General features: G+C 40.0%; 1 protein-coding gene across 2 annotated transcripts in view; it reads right to left on the minus strand.

Moving 5' to 3' along the window:
* Window positions 1-19,777, minus strand: part of ATL1 (atlastin GTPase 1) — a 73,484-nt gene extending 53,707 nt beyond the window's left edge. For both annotated transcript variants that reach the window (XM_077761259.1, XM_077761258.1), the window contains exons 1-2: window positions 19,753-19,777; window positions 7,906-8,076 (exon numbers count right to left, since the gene is read on the minus strand). In XM_077761259.1, coding sequence (XP_077617385.1) covers window positions 7,906-7,939 — 34 coding nt within the window. In that variant the 5' untranslated portion in view covers window positions 7,940-8,076; window positions 19,753-19,777. The remainder of the gene's footprint in view (window positions 1-7,905; window positions 8,077-19,752) is intronic.

A 19,777-nucleotide genomic window follows, 5' to 3' on the forward strand; every position in this document is an offset into this window, starting at 1 on the left:
GAGAGAGAGAGAGAGAGAGAGAGAATTAAGCAGGCTCCATGCTTAGTGCAGAGCCTGACATGGGGCTTGATCCCATGACCCTGGGATCAAGAACTGAGCCAAAACATGAGTCAGATGCTCAGCTGACTGAGCAATTCAGGTGCCCCAAAGACTAGTCCTTTTTTTACTTCTTCAATTTTCACTTTTTCCTCTTTGGGGAGCCAGACATTAAAGATTAGGATATTGAAAAGTAACTGCATATACAGTGAAAATAAAAAAACTTACCACACATGCCCAGGGAATGGCACAGGCTCAAAAAAGACCTGAGAATGTCTTAAGTTTATACCTCAGGCTGTTCTGCAGCATAAAGACATCCTATAATGCTGCAAACAAACTAACAAAAAAAATCCCAAACCTAGAAAACCCTGGGGGAAGGAAAAGAATTTGACTTTCTTTTCTTTTTTTTCATAGTGCTTGCTATTTATTGAAAAGAATGTAAATGTTTTTCCAGGTGGTACTGAGGAGATGGGCTGAGTACATGTTTTTGTTTGTTTTATTTTTAGTATTTTTGTCCAAATGCACACATCTGTGGGGATGCTGTAGTTTTGAAAGAAAAAGGACAGTTGTGCAAAACTGATGCACAGGAGAAAAGAAATGTCAACAATTTAGCTGTCAGGCACACTAGGTCCCTACAGCAATCTGGTCGGGCAGGGGAGGATTCTGGGAGTAGACAGGGAACTAACCAAGTTGACAGTAACTTTCCTATTTCTTATCACATTATTAGATTCAAATGTCCAGTCTTCCATAACAAAAATCACAAGGCATACAAAAAAACAAGAGGATATGATCCATTCAAAGGAAAAAAAAAAAAAAGAATGACTGTATTGGAATTACTGGATGTCATATTTCTATTTTTAATTTTTTGAGAAACCTCCATCCTGTATTCTACAGTGGCTGCACCATTTTACATTCCCACCAACTGTGAGGCTTCCTTTTTCTCCACATTTTGGCCAACACTTGTTATCTCTTGTCTTTTTTATTCTAGCCATTCTGACAAGTGTAAGGTAATATCTCATTGTGGTTTTGATTTGCATTTCCTAATGATTAGTGATTGAGCATCTTCCATGTGTTTCTTCGGGGGCTAATGCATTTTAAAAAATAACTATTAGTTTATGTTTTGCACACATAATGTATAAAGATGTAATTGTGGGACATCAGTAACTAAAAGGAGTGCAGATAGAGCTAAAAAGGAGCAGAGTTTTTATAGGTTATTGTAATTAAACTGATATAATTTCAAATTAGACTACTATAACTTCAGGATATTAAATGTAATCCTCATGGTAACCACAAAGAAAATAGTTCTAGAATGTCTTAGTTCAGGCTGCTATAACAAAATATCACAGACTGGGTAGTTTATAAACAACAAAATTTAGTTCTCAGTTCTGGATGCTAGAGGAGCAGGTCAGAGTGCCAGCATGGTCAGGTGGAGGACCTTCTTCCGAGTCACAGACTCCTCACTGTATCCTGACATGGTGCAAGGGGCTAGGGAACTCTGTGGGGCCTATTTTAAGAGAGGGCTATACATCCCATTCACCTCACTCAGAGGGTTTCACTCTCAAGGTCTAAGCATCCCCTGCTGCCACCACTTCCTGTACTATCACATGCGACATGAATTTTGGGGGGATACCAATATTCAAGCCATAGCGTATGCTATAAACAAAACATAAATGATAAGGGAATTAAAATGTTACACTACAGGAGCATGTGGGTGGCTCAGTCAGTTAAGCATCTAACTCTTGGTTTCTACTAGGTCATGATCTCACGGTTCATGAGATCAAGCCCCACACTGGGATCTGCACTGATAGCACTGAGCCTGCTTGGAATTCTCTCTTTCCCTCTCTCTGTCTCTCTCTGTCTCTGTCTCTCTCTCCCCCTCCCCCACTCTTCACACAGGTGCACAGGTACATGTGCTCTCTCTTTCTCAAAATAATAAACTTTTAAAAAGTTACACTACAAAAAAAATTAACTAAATACATGAGACGATAGTAATCAGGAAACAAGGGAGAAAAAGCTTTACTATACATAGAAAAAACCCACAATGAGATCATTTCACATCTATTATGATACCAAATGTGGATGAGGATGTGAAGTGAACAAAATATTTTGTGGAAAAATGCATACTCTAGATTCCATTTACATTAGGTTCTTTAAAATGCATATTTGATATATACATATTGAAAGAGATCAGGAAATGAGAAACACCAAATTTATGAAGGTGTTTATCTTTGGAGAGGGGAGGAGAGGATGCTATTAAGGAAGGGCACATAAGCAGTATAAAAATATTGATAAAGTCATTTTTTTTCAGTTAGGAAGGGGCTTATAGGTTCTCATGATCATGCTATCATTTTCTTCAAAAGTGAACATCTGTGTTTTATATGTTCTTTTGTACACAGATATTTTCATAAAATTCTATGTAAAAGAGGAAGAGCCTCTAAATTAAAAAATATCCCACCTTTTTTTATGACCAAAATTATCTCAGTAGATCATTTTCCTGATGATCACAGGTTCCATTTAGAGTCTAGTCACTGGTTCTAAAGATAATGAAGTCTACAGAGTTTGAAACAGAGCAAAGATATAACTCAGGAGGCATCAGACAAGGTGTAAGCAGATACAAAGGATAAAAAAAAAATCTATCTTTGGAAAAATGTTATTTGAAAAAAAGATGTAAGGAAGGCAAATTAAATTAGCAAAATGGGATGGGAGAGTCTGTAGGGGAAGTACATGTATGACTCATTAGAAATTTTATTTTGTTTCAGGAGTAGATATATACAGAATGAGGCAAGTGAAAAGGGACAAACAGTCTCATTTAAAAAAAACAGAATACAGCCAAATGGAAAAGAAAGAGCAGGAAATAACTATACTATACTCACGATCACTTTTAATCTTACCTCAAAAAACAAAAACAGAAACCTAATGCTTTTTCAACACATAGACACTCTCTATACTTACTGCAAATATTCTTTTTCTAAAGCAACAGTGTACTGAAGGTTTCTATTACACTGTAGAAAAACCCAATTCCCATGTGAGCTCCCAAGTTTTAAGCAACTGTAATTAACAAAAACAAATTTTAAAGGATGCATTTTTGTTGTTTCTGGTAGTATTTAAACTCTAAGGTCAACATTGAAAGACTGCTTTCTGGGCTACTACCTCTGATAGCCATCTGTATCCTCTATTTTCCACACTACTACATTCTCTGCCTTCTTTTCTAGTCCAAAGTGATCAAGTTTATAGAGCATTGATTTCTTATACAAGCTTAAGCCTAGATGGGCTTGTTGTGGCACCTTTTTGGCATACTCGTACAGTGCCTTGCCTTCATCACGCAGAGTGAGGAAGCAAACAACTCTAAACTTAAACCTTAGATCTATAACTTATAAATTATAGGACCTCTGGCACATTCCTCCTGCCTAGTCTCGGATTTCTGATATTCAAATGAGAATAATAATATCGACCTCTGAAGAATGGACTTTTAAATGCTTACATTTATTGAAACTTCTGGTTCAGTGTAGATTTAGGCATAGGTGTTGTGATTCTCAGTTCTACTCACAGACCTGCTTCTCACTTGTAGCTCTGGATATGATCCTCAAATACCACCCCCAATTCTTGGTTAGTAGAGCTGCTTTTTTGCTTTGTAGCTTCCATGGCCCTATTGGAACCTAACAGGTCTCTGACTACTCAGAGAAAAAGATTAGCTGTGATATGGTCCTACAGGGTTCTTCTCTCAATTTTAGGTATCCTGTACAAATTTTGCAAATTCTCTCTTGCCCTTTTCTTGGAATCACTGTATTTTCCAATTCTGAGGAGTCTACCTTTGGCCTTGACTTACTGCTTTCTAACTTGCCTGAAAGATATTTCGCTAGATGATAAGGTCAGGTCATTGTCTTTTTTTTTTTTTTAAAGCTATCATCTGAGTTTTTAAAAGCTGAGCTTTAAAAGCTGTCACATGAGCCTGTTTTCTCTCTATCCTCACACCATGCCCCATTATTTTATAAAACATTCCACAGCATTATGCTATAGAAAATCAATTAGAAGACAACTCTAGGTTTTCCTCTAACTTACTAAATACATGATTTTTGCCAAGTCCTTTAACCTACCTGAGACTCAGTTTTGTTCTTTGCAAAAGAGGGATTACAACTCAGAGGCTAAAGAGCAAAAGCAACATTGCAGGTGATGGGCATTAAGAAGGATACTTGTTAGAATGAGTACAGGGTGCTATAAGTAATGAGTCACTGAATGCTACTCCTGAAACCAATACTGCACTGCATGCTAACTAACTAAAATTTAAAAAAATAATGCAGGTGACTGTGTCTTAAAAACTGTAGCTCTATACAATACAGAAGGTATTGTCAACTCCTACGAGGCAGTGTGGCAGTGCTGGTGAAGATAAAAAGAATCTGAAGTCAAACTGCCAGAGTTGGAATCCTGGCTCCATCAATTACCTTTAATACGTAAAATGAGGATTACAGTACCTACTTCATATGATCTTAGCTCAGCGACATTAGCTGTTGATGTTACTACTAAATGCCTACTCAGTGTTAGGTATTGTACTAGGTGCTAGTGATAACATGGAATCAGGACAGACATGGCTAATGTCTTTGCCAAAAACCTCTATTTCATACTCCATATTGCTACATTTTTCTTTTCTTTTAAAATTTTTTAATGTTTATTTATTTTTGAGAGAGAGAGAGAGAGAAGGCGGAAGAGAGAAAGACACAGAATCGGAAGCAGGCTCCAGGATCCAAGCTGTCAGCACAGACCCTGATGTGGGGCTCAAAGTCACAAACTGCAAGATCATGACCCAAGCTGAAGTCAGACCCTTAACTGACTGAAACACCCAGGCGCCCCTGCTACATTTTTCTAAGTCATTTACATCATATATACTTTATTTCTTAAAGTTTATTTATTATTTATTTTGAAAGAAAGAGACAGAGAGCATGTGCACACAAGTTGGTGGGGGAGAGGGAGAGAGAATCCCAAGCAGGCTCCATGCCATCAGTGTAGAGCCAGAAGTGGAGCTCAAACTCATAAACCTGTGAGATCATGACCTGAACCGAAACCAAGAGTCAGATTCTTAACCGACTAGCCATCCAGGTGCCACACATCATATATACTTTATGGCAAAGAAAAATCTGACTATTAAAGCATTTCCATACAGCATCAAGACTCCACAATTTCAATATTTCTTTCCTGTGAAAATTTCCAGTGAATACATAGTGACTTTAGTATTTCTTTTCCTAATTCATCACTGGAGTTGAGACTCTTGATGACTTCTGGGTAAACTGCCTGGGACATGTTCCCATCAAATATAAATAATCCAGTGCTTGCCAATCACCTGAAATGCTAATTAAAAGGCAGATTCCTAGACCTCATTTCAGCTATTGATTGAAAAACTCTGGCTGATTTGCAATGACATGGATGGAGCTAGAGAGTATAATGCTAAGAGAAATAAGTCAGTTAGAGAAAGCCAAATATCCTATGATTTTACTCATGTGGAATTTAAGAAACAAAACAAATGAGAAAAAGAGAGAGAGAGAGAGAGAGAGAGAGACAAACCAGGAAACAGACTCTTAACTATAGCACAGATTGATGATTACCAGAAGGAGATGGGTAGGGGGATGGGTGAAACAGGTNAAAAGAGAGAGAGAGAGAGAGACAAACCAGGAAACAGACTCTTAACTATAGCACAGATTGATGATTACCAGGAGATGGGTAGGGGGATGGGTGAAACAGGTGATGGGGATGAAGGCATGCACTTGTGATGAGCACCCGGTGACGTATGAAAGTGTTGAATCACTATATTGTACACCTGAAATGAAAATAACACTGTAAACTATCTGGACTTGAACATTTTTAAATAAAAAAATAATTAAAAAAGAGAAAAACTCTGGCTGGAAGATGTGAAAATATGCATTGTAATAATTTCCCAATGTGATTTTTATGCAAATCCCATTTGAGAAACACACTCCCAAGACAGGAGAAAACCTCTACCATATAAGAAATCTGAAACCAAAGAAAATACTGCAGAATAATGATCCTAAGCTTCACTAAGAAGAATTTTAATCCTCAGAATAAAATTTCACATGCCTGTCTCTTAACAGGGTTGAATCAACAATGCAAAGAGATCAAGACCAAAACTGACTTGAACATCCACACCTTAACTAGACTGTTCAAGAAATTCCTAGTCCAGGGGCGCCTGGGTGGCTCAGTCAGTTGAGAGACTGACTCTTGATTTAGGCTCAGGTCACATACTCACAGTTAGTGAGTTTGAGTCCCACATGGGGCTCTCTGCACTGGCAACTCAGATACTGCCTGGGATTCTCTCTCTCTCCCCCTCTCTCTGCCCCTTCTTTGCTGTGTCTCTCAAAATAAATAAACTTTAAAAAAATTCCTATTTTAAGCCAAGGAAAAGTTAGGGGGGCAGTGAAAAAGCTTACTCATAATTTCCTAAGAAGCAAAGAAAACAATGTTATTGCAATAGTCATATTTACTAAAACTGAGGTTTGGTAATCTCAGAAAATGAAACCGCTTTCTTTTAAATTCAGACAACCAGAGACACAGGCCTCCCTGCACCATCTCTTCACACCTACCACAAACCTTGCATACTGGGAGTTAAGGTGGTCCCGTGACCAATCAGGCAAGGAGAAATGCGGTCTTTTGACAATAGTAAGCCCCAAACCCCCAAAAAACAATTAAAATTTAAATTTATATCTCCTGGTCCGATGGACAGTTATGGAAGAGATCTCACTGAGACACCTTTAGAGAATCTGGGAGCTCCAAACTTAGGAGTTTAGGATGTGTGTAAACTTTCCAAATAACAAAGCTAATGAACAAAATATTTCTCTACCCACCAAGGAACAGTGGCCTGAGATCTGCTCTGGATCAGATAATAAAATGCCCTGAAAGGCTTTGGTTCCTTAGATGGTAGTGAGGTTAGCACTGCGACTGGAAGCAAACCGGAGCCGAAAGCAGAAAAAGACGCCCCAGCTGCCCACACTCTCCGTCCTGAACCAAGTCAGGAGCAGCAGAGCGGGGCGGGGCCGCGATTTCTCCTGCATCACTGCGTTCTCTCTTCCCCGCCTGCGTGAGCGCCGCCCACCCACTCGCGGCGTGAACCCACTGGGCCTAGCCTCTCCTTCCCCCTCCCCTCGGCCTGGTGCTGAATCATGAGCCCAATATCTCCAAAAGGTAAAACCAAAGAACAATGCCACCCTTAGGACTGGCTTGAATGGGGTGGCAGATTGGGGTGGAGCAGAGGCTGGAAACCACAACTTTGCTTCCCTTCTTCCCCAATTCCCCACCGAACCCCAAATTAAAACAAGTACTGCGGCGAGGGGGCACTCCCCAGCGGGCGCCCCTTTTCCTGGGTTGCTCAGGTCTGCATCGCTCCCACCGGGCCCGGCGCGCCTCTGCCTCATTGTTCCAGCTTGCCGCCCGCTCGGGAGCCCGCGCCCTGCCAGGCGGAAGGGCTCAAAGCTCCCGGGAAAGGGGCTGGGGGTTAGGGATCCCAACCCCCTCGCCCCCCTCGGCTGGTAACAGTCCCTGCCTACTTAATCGTCTTCCTGCCAACAGATCGCTAAAGCGGAACCACCGAGTCCCGGGGAGGCGACAGGCGGGTGCTGTCCAAATGCTGCGAGGAGGAGGACTGGGGGTGGGGGAGACGCAGGGGGCTCCGGCCTGAGGGAAGCTGCAGCCCTCGCTCCACAGCGCGATTCCGCTTACATGGGTACCACTCGGCCATGGTTTCTCCGGCCCTACAGGGAGCAGCTCGGTCGTGGCCCGTCTCCCAGCCCTTGGCCCTCTCGTCTCCAGAAGCAGAAAGCAGAGGGCCAGTCCCCGCGCAGGCTGCAGAAGTCACCGTATGTTACTCACCCCAACTGTTTCTGTCCCTGCGGTTCTTGGCCATGGTGGTCCGGGGACTGGTGGCGGTGAGGCGCTGTCACTGAGCTGGCTCTTCTCTCGGGCCGCAGGTTGCTGGCGGTGGGAGGCTCCGTGCCCGTGCTGGGCGCAGTTCGCTCAGACTCTGAGGATGTTGCTGTGGCGCTGGTGGGAAGGAGTGGGGAGGAGAAGGGAGGAGAAAGCGGATGAACCGAGCTCAGCATCACAAGCCCGAGTTCACACAAATACCAGCGTCACACCCTCCCTACCTCGGCCCACCCCCAGAGCACGAAGACAGGAACAGCCGATGCACTGCAACATTTTCCACGGAAAACACACACAAATAAACAGCACCCCCTCACACACACTCTCAAAGAATTTAGCAGCATTAGCTAGTCATAGAAATACACAAACTAATATACTGCATTATTCTGGATGTTCAAAAAGCCATTTCCTTGAACAAATACAAATTAGCACCAATATGTAGGCAACATTTATATAGCCAAAGAAGTTAAAATAATCTGCACTTATCTACCAAGCACCATTTTCCCCTATTTTAAAAACAAGGTCATGTTGGTAAAGAGGGTATCATTCACTTTTTACTGTATACTGAAAAGGCCTGACTTTTAAAATTAGGATAGCAAAATTTAGATCAAGATTGAGATAAATGAAAGCTGGAAATTAATCATAATCTATAAATGTCTACTAGGCAAAAATGCCCATCATATTTGCAGAGTAAAACTCTAGAGTTATACTGACAAATATTTTAGGTAAAATCATACTATACATAGTCTGGGTGAGCCTTGGCAGCCACAAAGGTTGCAGACACTTTTGAATAACAAAGCAAAAGGCAAAGGCACTGATTTCTTCCTCTCTACCTACAAATTCAGCATTCAGTATTCTAGAAGAAGTCCTTTCATGCTACTTGATCCTCAAGATACCATTAACCCATTCCTTACAGTTTTCTTTTGCATTTGGTTGTTGCCCACACTCTACAGATCAGTTCTACCTACAAGATTATTGCTACCCTCTTAATTATCAGATCATTGGTCTCTTCACCATAAACAACTCTTCACTCTATGTTTACTCAATGTAATCTGCTATTATGGCTTCAGACAGGACCTTCATCCTGATAATTTCAAAATCTGTGCTTCTAGTTTTATGCTCTCTTAAGGAGAGAAAAATCGTCTTATTGGAACCAAATTTATAACTGCCCAATGTCATCTTCACTTTGTTTTCCTACTGACACTTCAAAATCAACATGCCAAAAACCAAACTATCTCACCCACCACTGTTAGATCTTAGGCATTCCAGATTTCAGTTAATGGTTGTAGTGACCTCAGAGCCATGAACACTGTAAACCAAGTTTACATTATAGTTTTAAAAGGGACGACAGGGGCATCTGTATTGATTAAGCACTTGACTCTTGAGTTCAGTTCAGGTCATGATCTCACTTAGTGAGATCGAGCCACAATTCAGGCTGCGCTCTGAATGCTTGGGATTCTCTCGCACCCTCCCCACCCCCCAATACTCTCTCAAAACAAATAAGCTTAAAAAATAATAAATGAAGGGGACTGTGTTCAATAGAGTTGCATTTCCCAAACACTAATGTAACAACATAGGAAAACAGGAATTATCTCACCCCTGTATCTACAAGCCAAATTCATGGAATAAAAAGAAGTATATTATGCTTTTCTGGCATGTCTTAATTTTAATTCTCAGCTCAGATTCCAGCCTGGTAATTCCTTTTGGGTAAATCTCATTTTAAAAAGTACAGTAGAGTCCACAGATACACACAGAGACACAAAGATACATAAACAAATAAGGAGGAAAAAGTGGAGAGTGACTGCATTTGAGTACAAGGTTCCTTTCTGGGACAANATAATTCCTTCTAGGTAAATCTCATTTTAAAAAGTACAGTAGAGTCCACAGACACACACAGAGACACAAAGATACATAAACAAATAAGGAGGAAAAAGTGGAGAGTGACTGCATTTGAGTACAAGGTTCCTTTCTGGGACAATTAAAATGTGTTAAGATGTTTTACAAGACCAGTGCTCTAACCCCTGAGCTATGGAGCCCTCTCCTGTGTTAAGATGTTTTAAATCAATTCTGTACAATTCTGCAGATATACTAAAAATCACTGAATTATACAATTTAAATTGGTGAATTATATGGTATGGTATTACACATCATTTGGCTGCTTTTAAAAAGTCAAGGTCAAGTTTCTTTCAAATTGGAAAAAAGGAAGAACAGATATTTGTATATTAGTAGTCTAAAACTCTTCTCATCCTGGCCCCTCTGGGATGTTCCTCCATAAATTACTCCCTCCCTCCTATATCCTCAATGTTTTGTTTTTTTTTCCCTACTGGTTCCCTGACCATGCTCATTTCCCCTGATCTTACAAAAAGAGCTCTCTCAACCTTGCCATTTGCAACAACATGGATGGACTTAAAGAGTATAATGCTAAGTGAAATAAGCCAGGCAGAGAAAGACAAATACCATATGACTCCACTCAGATGTGAAATTTAAGAAAAAACAAATGAACAAAAAATATTAAAAAAAAAAAAAAACAGACTCCAAAACAGAGAACAACTGGTGGTTGCCAGAGGGGAGGGGAGAGGGGAATGAGTGAAATAAATACAGGGGATCAAGAGCACCCTTATCTTGTTGAGCACTGAAAAATGCATAGAATTGTTCAATCATTACATTGTATACCTGAAACTAATATAACAGTGTCTGTTAATTATACTTCAATAAAAACAATAAAATGTAATCTCCTTAAAAAAGAAAAGGGCTCTCTCAATCAGGAGTTTCTCAATAGTTGATGCCACAGCTCACTCCTTCCCTCTATAACTAGCATTCTTGGAAATGTATTCAAATCAGTTAGAATGCTTTTGGCTGTAACTCAAAAGAGCTTAAACCAAAAGGACGTTTACTGTCACATAATTTTTTGAAGGTAAGTTGGTTCTGTGGTGATTAATTCAGCAGCTCAACTTCCTTATTGACATATTAGGATATAGTTTTGGCTGCTGCAGAAAATTACAGTGGCTTAAGACAGATATCCATTTCTCTCTCATTATATTATCTGAGCATAAACCCTCCACAGCTAATATGATGTCTTTGAAATATCAAGAAACCTAAACTTGGACTTCTGGGCATAATTCAAGATGGCTCTTGCGCATTCACATCCTCATTCCAGCCAAATAGAAGGGAAGAAAGGAAAGAAGGGCATATACACATTCTAAGGGTACACCCCAGAAGTGGCATATATCACCTCTACTCAAATACCATTGACCACTACATATCCTACCTATTTGACAAATACATTATGTGTAAGCGTATCCAACTAAAATTTAGGAGATCTAATACTAATGAAAGAAAGGAGGGCACCTGGCTGGCTCATTTGGAAGAACATGTGACTCTTGATCTCAGGGTCATGAATTTGAGTCCCATGTTGCATGTAGAGATTACCTAAATAAATATTCTTTTAAAAAAGAAGGGAATGGGAGAATACCAGTAGACTTCACCACAAGGACCAAGGTTGCACTTAACTATCTTTAATGTGAGGACTTATTTTCTAATGTGGGCTCCTATCATGGTGCCATTCCAATCATCAGAAGTGGTTTGCCATGTCTAGAAACAGAAAAAGGCATGTCTGTGCCTTGTGTACCTTGTTAAAAGCACTCCCACAGATTTCCTATGTGTTATTGTCTAGAATTGTCTAGCTTAAGTCATCCCTTTAGTAAGAAATTACTAGGCTAGGCCAATTAAGATTTATCCGCGAGCACTGGGAAGGGTCTCAGTCTTATCTGACAGACATAGCCACTCAGAAAACGTGAATAAAAATTGTGTTTATAATAATGAGAAGATAGTTTTTGAGCACAAGGCCCAAGGTGATAATGACAGCTTTCATTTCCCCCTTATCCTCCAGTAGTATCTCCTCTGATGGGATGACCCAAAACTTCTTTCCATGGGCCCAAATCCTTAGTGGCCTTATCTTTACTGGGTTGTTGCAGCTTCTCATTGTTCAGTAATACTGGACATGTGAATACTAAGAGGTATCTTTGTGTACACCTAGGGTCCTAAACATAGTCCTTCTATTCTCTTTGAGGAGCAACAAGCAACTCCTCTTGGTAATGAGGACCAATCACTCCAACCAGTACAATGATCCCTTCTCTAACCTTTGCCTCCATGGTTCAAAGACCTCATATCAGCCAGGTGATAGTTTCAGTTTCCTATTTAATGAAATTGTGACTGTGTTATCTTGGGATAGTATCTGTCCTTTGGGCACTAGAGCCTTCAGATCCACCAAGCCCAATTTTTTGAAATAGAAAAATAATTTTATTTTTTTAATTAAAACACAGAATTTAATTTTTCACACTTTTTGGAAGTTCCTTCCTCCTTCACTTGAGCCTCAAGTTGGGAGCCCAATGTTTTAAAGACAAAGTTGTAGAAACATAAATTCTTCAAGTGAGTTGTTAGTAGTAGTAGAAAGAGCCACAACTCCACCCTTTGGTTCCTAGGCCCACACATTCTGCATGTAGGTTAGAGGGCAACATATATTGGCTCTTAGGTTAAGTCCTATCCCATATCCTCACTGGGTTATCTCCCAGTCAGTATCACAACCGATCTTTGATCTTTCAGCAGGCCTTTTCTCTATTCCTTTAAACTAGCTGCTTCTAAGTGATGGGTTTGAGGTAAGATCAGTTAATTCAGTGGTCATGACTTCATTGCCATACTTCCGTCAAAATAAAACGAGTTTCTTGCTTAAATTTAATGTTGTAATACATAGTGATGAAATAAGGCCTCTATATCCTTGGATTACTGTACTAGTAAAAAAGCTTTCCAGGCAGGGAAAGTAAACCTGTATTTGGAATATGTACTATTTCCATGAGGATGAATTCCTCTTCTCTCTATAATGGAAGGGATCAAGTATAATAAACTGCCACCAGGTGGTTGACAGGTCTGTCTGGGGAATACTACCATACTGGGGTCTCTGCAATGGCCTCTGTTATAAGCAGGTTAAATGCTCCAAAGTGGCAGTAACTGTATTATCCTTAGCAAGCAGACATCCATGTTGTTGAATCCACATTTGGCCTTCATTCCTTTTTTATATAGGATTACTGAACTAGCACCTGGGAGACCAGGTAGAGGCTGACACCCATGGACAGATGATCTTTTAAACCTGATTACTGGAATGAATACCCTTTTGTGGGCAGTTATGTGGTTCACAGATACTTTCACATTCTGGGCCCACTTTGAGAATCCATCTGTATGACGTCTCCTACTGACTTCCTTATCTCAGATATTCTTCTTTCCAAGTTATTTGTCCACCTACTAGCCGCTGTACTTAAATATAGATCTATACCTCAGGCCAGCGTTCCTGTCTAACAAAGAGGGCAACCAGATATTCTATTTAAAGTTATGCTCACAGGAAGAATTTCTCTTCATCCCTATTTTTCAAGACCACCTCATTACAGATAGGGGCATAATTCAGAGGCTATATACTCCCTGTTGGATATGATGCATACCATTAATAAACTAAGCCCAAGTTTTTCCTTCCTCTGTTAAATGACCACCAGCCCATTGATAAGGCTAAAAAAAAAAAAGGCAAAGAAAGTAGGTGCAGGAACAGAGGAAATCTGTCCATGTAATTTACTTGTGCCTTCTATATTTCTATATCAGCTCAGGCCACCCCAGTGTATACACCTTTCCATTTGACAATGAATTCTGCTGCCCGTGTTCAATCTATGATTCAGTAAGTTAGGTAGCACCAGGTTCCTAAAGAGCAGTTCACATCACACAGTTCCTTAGTATCCCATAGTCAGGTGTTTAGTTTCTGCCAAGGCCTCACAGCAAGCCAAGAGTTACCTTTTAAATGGAGGATAGTTGCCAAGAGATGAGAGCATGTTCTCATTCCAAACCCTATCCATGCAGCTTGTGCCATAACCTGGACCATCTACAGGGCATTCTGTTTTTCCAAGTCATATGAAAAACTGGCAGTCATACAAATTACATGATAAATGGGTCAGAGCGCAGCACATGCAGCACGGTGGCTCCAAAATCCAAATAGGCCAACTAAGCACTGCACATTGTTCTTTGAGGTGGAGCACAATAATGCCACTGAACTGTTAGACATTTTACTATGGCACAGGTCTCTGAACTGGGTGAATTTCTATCCTCTGAACTGGGTGAATTTCTATCCTCTGATAGAAGGGTCTTTTTAAGGTGTCTAGGGCAGTTGCCACTTCCTGTTCATCTATCTGGTTTGCACCATGTCATCAAGGTAACAGAGTAGCAGGATGTTCTAATGGATATCAAGGAAACAAAGGTCCCTCTGGAATGTTACCATATTACAACTGATGTGTTTACACAGCCCTGACATAAGAGTAAGGCAATGACAATGTTATCCCAGCCATATGAAGGCAAACTACTTCTGATTATTTCTTTTGAAGGGAATTGAAATGCACATTCTAGGTTTCAAGTCAATAGCTGCATTCTAGGTGCCAAAGGCTATACTGATTTGCTCAAGGAAAGATTCTACATGTGGAAATACAACTATGAGGCTTCTTCCTCAATTAAGGGACTCAATTCAGGCTTGTGAACTGGATGTAACTTAAAAATTGGGTGAGATGGGGCGCCTGGGTGGCTTAGTCAGTTAAGCGTCCGACTTTCGCTTAGGTCATGATCTTGCGGTTCGTGGGTTCGAGCCCCACGTCGGGCTCTATGCTGACTGCCAGCACAGAGCCTGGAGCTTGTTTCAGAGTCTGTATCTCCCTCTCTCTCTGACCCTCCCCTGCTCACGCTGTCTCTCTCTCTCCTAGAAATAAATAAAAAAATATTNTGTGAGGAGCCTGCTTGAGATTCTCTCTCTCTTTCTCTCTCTGTCCCTCCCCCACTCACACTTGCTCTCTCTCAAAATAAATAAATTTTAAAAAAAAGAATTGGGTGATGTGTATTGAATCACCATTCCAGTGACTACAGTTACATTCCTGCTCATCAGACCTAGAATTTTTCTGCTTACACACAGCAAGTAGCACTTAAATGGACTATTAATTTCATTCATTCCTAAACATTGATGATCACACACCACCACTGAACACCCTTGTTATCAAACAACCTGATTATCACTTCTTCCTGAAGATTATCACAGTAATTGTGCTGAACATGTCTTTAACATTTAAAAATCTCCCACCTCTCCTCTATCAGGATATCAATATTCCCACTGAAATTATGGATCCCGATTTCATTGTGGCATCTCCATGATCATTTCCAACTATTTAGGGCAGCCGCCAAAGAATTTTTCAAGGTATCTGTGACCCTCTACTCAATACCTTGATAAAGGGAAATTTTATGGGTCCTTGTAGGGATGGTACAGATAGAGCATTACTAAGCAGGATGCACATAATAGGGCAAGTCTAATATTCCCCTCTCCTTGAATCTTCAGATCTTTTCCTCTAAAGTATGCCCTGGAAGTTCTGGTACCTCAGCACATAGACTACCAGCTTCAAGTAACCAATTTAGAAAGACCACCAGCTGCTCAAGTCAACCTGAAATAGAGGTGAGTATTTGCCACGATCTTGTAATTCCTTTAGTGCACAAGTTTTCTTTCCAAGAACAGGTCTTATCCTTCTCCACCAGGGCTATGCTGAAATGTTTTTTTTTAAGTTTTTATTTAAATTCCAGTTAACATACAGTGTAGTATCACTTTCAGATGTACAAAACAGTGATTCAATACCTCCCATACAACACCTGGTACTCATGACAACCAGTATACTCCTTAATGCCCATCACCTATTTGAAGTCTAACTCGTGTTCAAGTTCTCAGCCTCATTTATATCTGTCCAAATGCCCCCCATTCCATGTCGCGGGGTTCCAATAACATCTCTACCAGGGCTCTTAGCATACCAGATCTAGGTCTCACATTAAATTAACACTGCAACTCTACAGACTTTACTATTAGGCCACAGGTTTGATTCTCGGTCATATTTTCCCTACAGCTACATGAAAAATAAGGTTTCTTCAAGGCTGTCAAAGAAGCTTTTTGATTTTCTACTCATGCCTTAAGTTTGGAATTCAGGCCATTTGCCTTTTTTTCCCATGTATTCTCTCAGAGGCAATCAGAGCAAATGACACAATGATTTCAGTAATCATCACTATCAAAGGTGCTAAGTGCTAGAGATTGGTCTTCCAAAGCTACGGCCTCCATCAGCACTCCATCCCATGCCGCTATTGATGGTGATTTCAGCAATTGTGATACCACTGTTTCATTTTCCATGGCCAAGAAGTTTATACAGGTAATCATCAGATATGTGAGTAATACCATCCCACAAAGCAAGGGTTTCTTTCCTGAGGCTACTTCCAATTCCTGTAACTATCAATCAGGGTTCTGGAAAGAAAGATGTAGCACAAAAAAGAATTTAATGAAAGGACTATTTATAAAAATGAGGACAGGGTTAAAGGAACCAATAAGAGATAGTGAAACACCCTGAGACTAGCAACAGTGGAATGCCGTTATCATCCTTGTCCTAAAGGGGCAAGGAAAAAGACAGCTTATTAGAATCCTGTAAGAGTGATAGAGCTGTAGGAAAGGGCCACAGCAAGGCACTGTGGTTTCTTCTATACATTTGGGGCCCTCAGAACACTAGTTTATATAAGGTGCAACCAAACTTTAAGCATCCCTTATGAATGTTATGCTTATTATATTGTAAGGAAATCAATAAGGAACAACGTAAGATTATTTATAACTTATAATTTATAACTTTTTCCTCCCTAACTATTGGATTTGCAAAAAGGATCAAGGTGTAAGATAAAGACAGGAAACTTACTACCAAATCTCATAAAAACGGAAAATCCACCCTGGGAATCAAGTTAATTAAAAACATCATTTTAACATACCAGATGATCAATTCAAGCTGGATTAAAAAGGGATGTGCATTGCTTTCCTCTTCTTTTTTGATTTTTAAAAAGTTTATTTATATATTTAAAGATTGTAGGTAATCTCTACACCCATCATGGGGCTTGAACCTACAACCCCAAGATGAAGAGTCACGTACTCCAACGACGGTGCCAGCCAGGAGCCCCCAACTCTTCTTTTTGGAAACTCCCATGATGATGACCTGAGACTGACCCTGAATGAGATCCATGTTCTACTGCTATCCAGAACAAGATAGAATTCTTCTATGCTTTGAAAACATGGTTTTTGCCTCAGCGGACAACTGACCCTAGTAAGTAACAGAAAGAATAGTTTAACTATTTGAAAATCTAAATCGTAACTGTGGCAGATGTCTTCCAAAATTTAATTAATTTATATCTAACGACCTATGGAGCAATAAGCTCAATCACACAGTGACATTTTGCAACTAGTTTACGCTGGAAGGTTCATCAGGGGATCATATGGGTTAAGCCTATATGGTCCACAGACAAAAATTGTCCTTGCACTCTGTTCTGTCATACTTGAGAGTTTTAATTAGCTTTTCTGTTTTGGATAGTAATTGGGAACCTTTCCTATGTTGAAGTTAAAAAAATTTTATGTCCAGTTGAAACCAGGAGCCACAGATTACAATTACCAATTTACTGAAGAAATTTGAAGGAATGGAAAAACACTACAAAGCAGAGAGCAAACCATCACAGGTTATTATGTAGATAAAAGTAAAATCTGGAAGATATCTACATTTAAGATATTATGGAGACACAAAGAATATATGATAGTGAGGCTAGGATGAAGGGCCTATCAAGCTATATTTTTCCTTATTCCATACCTTGTTATAAAGCTGGGTAGTTTGTAAGCAATTCCTGTTAGCTACAATTTGTTATTATATTGTATTATTATTTTTATTACTAAAACTATGCGCTTTAGAATGTAGAATTGAATTTATGCACCATATATTTATTTTACGGAAACTGAATTTGAATTTCTCTACCAATCATGTAATATTTAACCTACCAGCTATGCTTTCACTGATCTTGTTTAAATGAACTCAACCACTATTTTTAAATCCTTAAGATTCTTTTGGAGTTAGAATAAAGCAAATGTTTTCCTCTTTGCATCAACTGTGGTGCAAGTAATGATTATAGCAGACACATTTTTTAACCACCACGTAGAATTTCAACTTTTTCCATGCTATGTACCTCTGGGTTGATGGTCAAAGCATATGGACCTGCCATTGCTGGCAACATAAAATATGTGCATTCCAGAGTCTTGCTGAAGCTTATGACCTCAAACTTTTTATTGCCCAATTCGTATCAAACATTGTGTTCAAGAATAACATGCTTGAGGGATTATCAGACATTTACCCTTGTCTCAAACTGGGAATTCAAAGTTTCCACTTTATGAAGGCCCATGAGGTAAACTTGTCTAAAGTCTTAGTATCAGGACAAGATGTGCCTCTCTTGATCAAGTGCTTCATTGTGATCTCAAAAACACTATAAAACGCTCTGCTTTGGCCAAGTTGTTGCATCGTTCTGGTATGCTATTTTTCTTTTTAGCATCATACCTATTTCTTCCTTTACTTATTTTTATCTTGTGTTATAGTATGTATTTTCTGTATGCTGCCTCAAATTCTCTGGAATAATGCAAGTATAAATAATTAAGAATAAATTTCAGACTAGAGATAGGATCAACGCTTATAGGGTCAGAGGGAAAAAAAGAATCTATGACAACAAGCAAGTACTAGGATACCAATAGAACATTTGAAAAGATTTTGAGTCATTGAAGCCAAAAGTATGTGCCCACCAAAACAAGTGCCAAGAAGCTTTGAAAGAAGGAACTGTTCTTCAACAATTTTTTCAATGCAGCAAACACATAGGCTTTGTCCATGGAGCATGTTAAGTCTGAGCTTACTTATACTCTCTAAATAAGTGCCCTTTGTGCATGGAGCACAAGAAAATACATATATTCCTTGTCCTGTTAAGGTGTAAATTTAATTTCTACATTATACAATTAATTGCAATGATCAACAACAAGAAGTATATTGCCCAAGAACAGAATTGAATTGGATGTTCAAAACCACAAGCCAACATCTGCAACTTGCTCTTTTGTCATTTCTCAGTTACTAAATGCATTGGCTGAGTGTTATCTGGCTTTCCTGTTCAAAACCTCTACTGGATTCTAGAAATATCTTGCCAGTATACATAAATCTGACAACTCTATTTCTACCTTCTGAACAACCCAGGAACTGGAACTGCAAAATAGCTTGTGAAATATCAGCCAAATTACTTCCTTGAACTCCTGTTCCATATTCTGTGCACTGTGAAGTATTTTACAACCTCTTATATTTGAAAACCCGGTTTGTAATCCCATAAAATGCCTTATAAGCACTTTCTTGGGTGTCAGATGCAAAACCTTCTCCTCTTCAAGATGCAGATGATTATATTGAGATACTGTCAACTACGACGTCTTGTTCCAGATCACCTACTGAGAAAGGAGTAAAGCCAGAATCAGGTTGTGGTCTCTTGATTTTGTTTTAGCTTCTGAAGAACTCCTGATCCAATTTAAGGAGCAATCCCCGCGGTTTAATGCCCAACAGGGATAGAGGCCACCGGGACTTCCTAGGAATTCGGGCTTTCAGAAATGTGGAAAAACTCAGTCGAAGACAGGTTGCGCAGGTGTGTAGTGCAGCCTCAAGCTGGTACCACTGGGAATGGTTTGCAAAACAGGAAGGTGCAGTCGGGTGTGCCGCGGCTTCGGTAAGCCGGCACTCCCCCACCTCCTTCCCGGGCGCCCCACTGCCAGGTAACTTCTGGCCCAGTGCCCTCGGCGTACCTTTTCCGTGCCGAAATGGCAAGGGTGCCCTCGTGCCCACCCTTCTCCCTCTACCCGTCACCCTCCAAGTTTACCTGACGGATCTGGGGGCGCTTTAGC

The sequence above is a fragment of the Crocuta crocuta genome, unplaced genomic scaffold, assembly GCF_008692635.1.
Source record: "Crocuta crocuta isolate KB4526 unplaced genomic scaffold, BGI_CrCroc_1.0 scaffold163, whole genome shotgun sequence".
In the NCBI taxonomy this organism is placed as follows: Eukaryota; Metazoa; Chordata; class Mammalia; order Carnivora; family Hyaenidae; genus Crocuta; species Crocuta crocuta.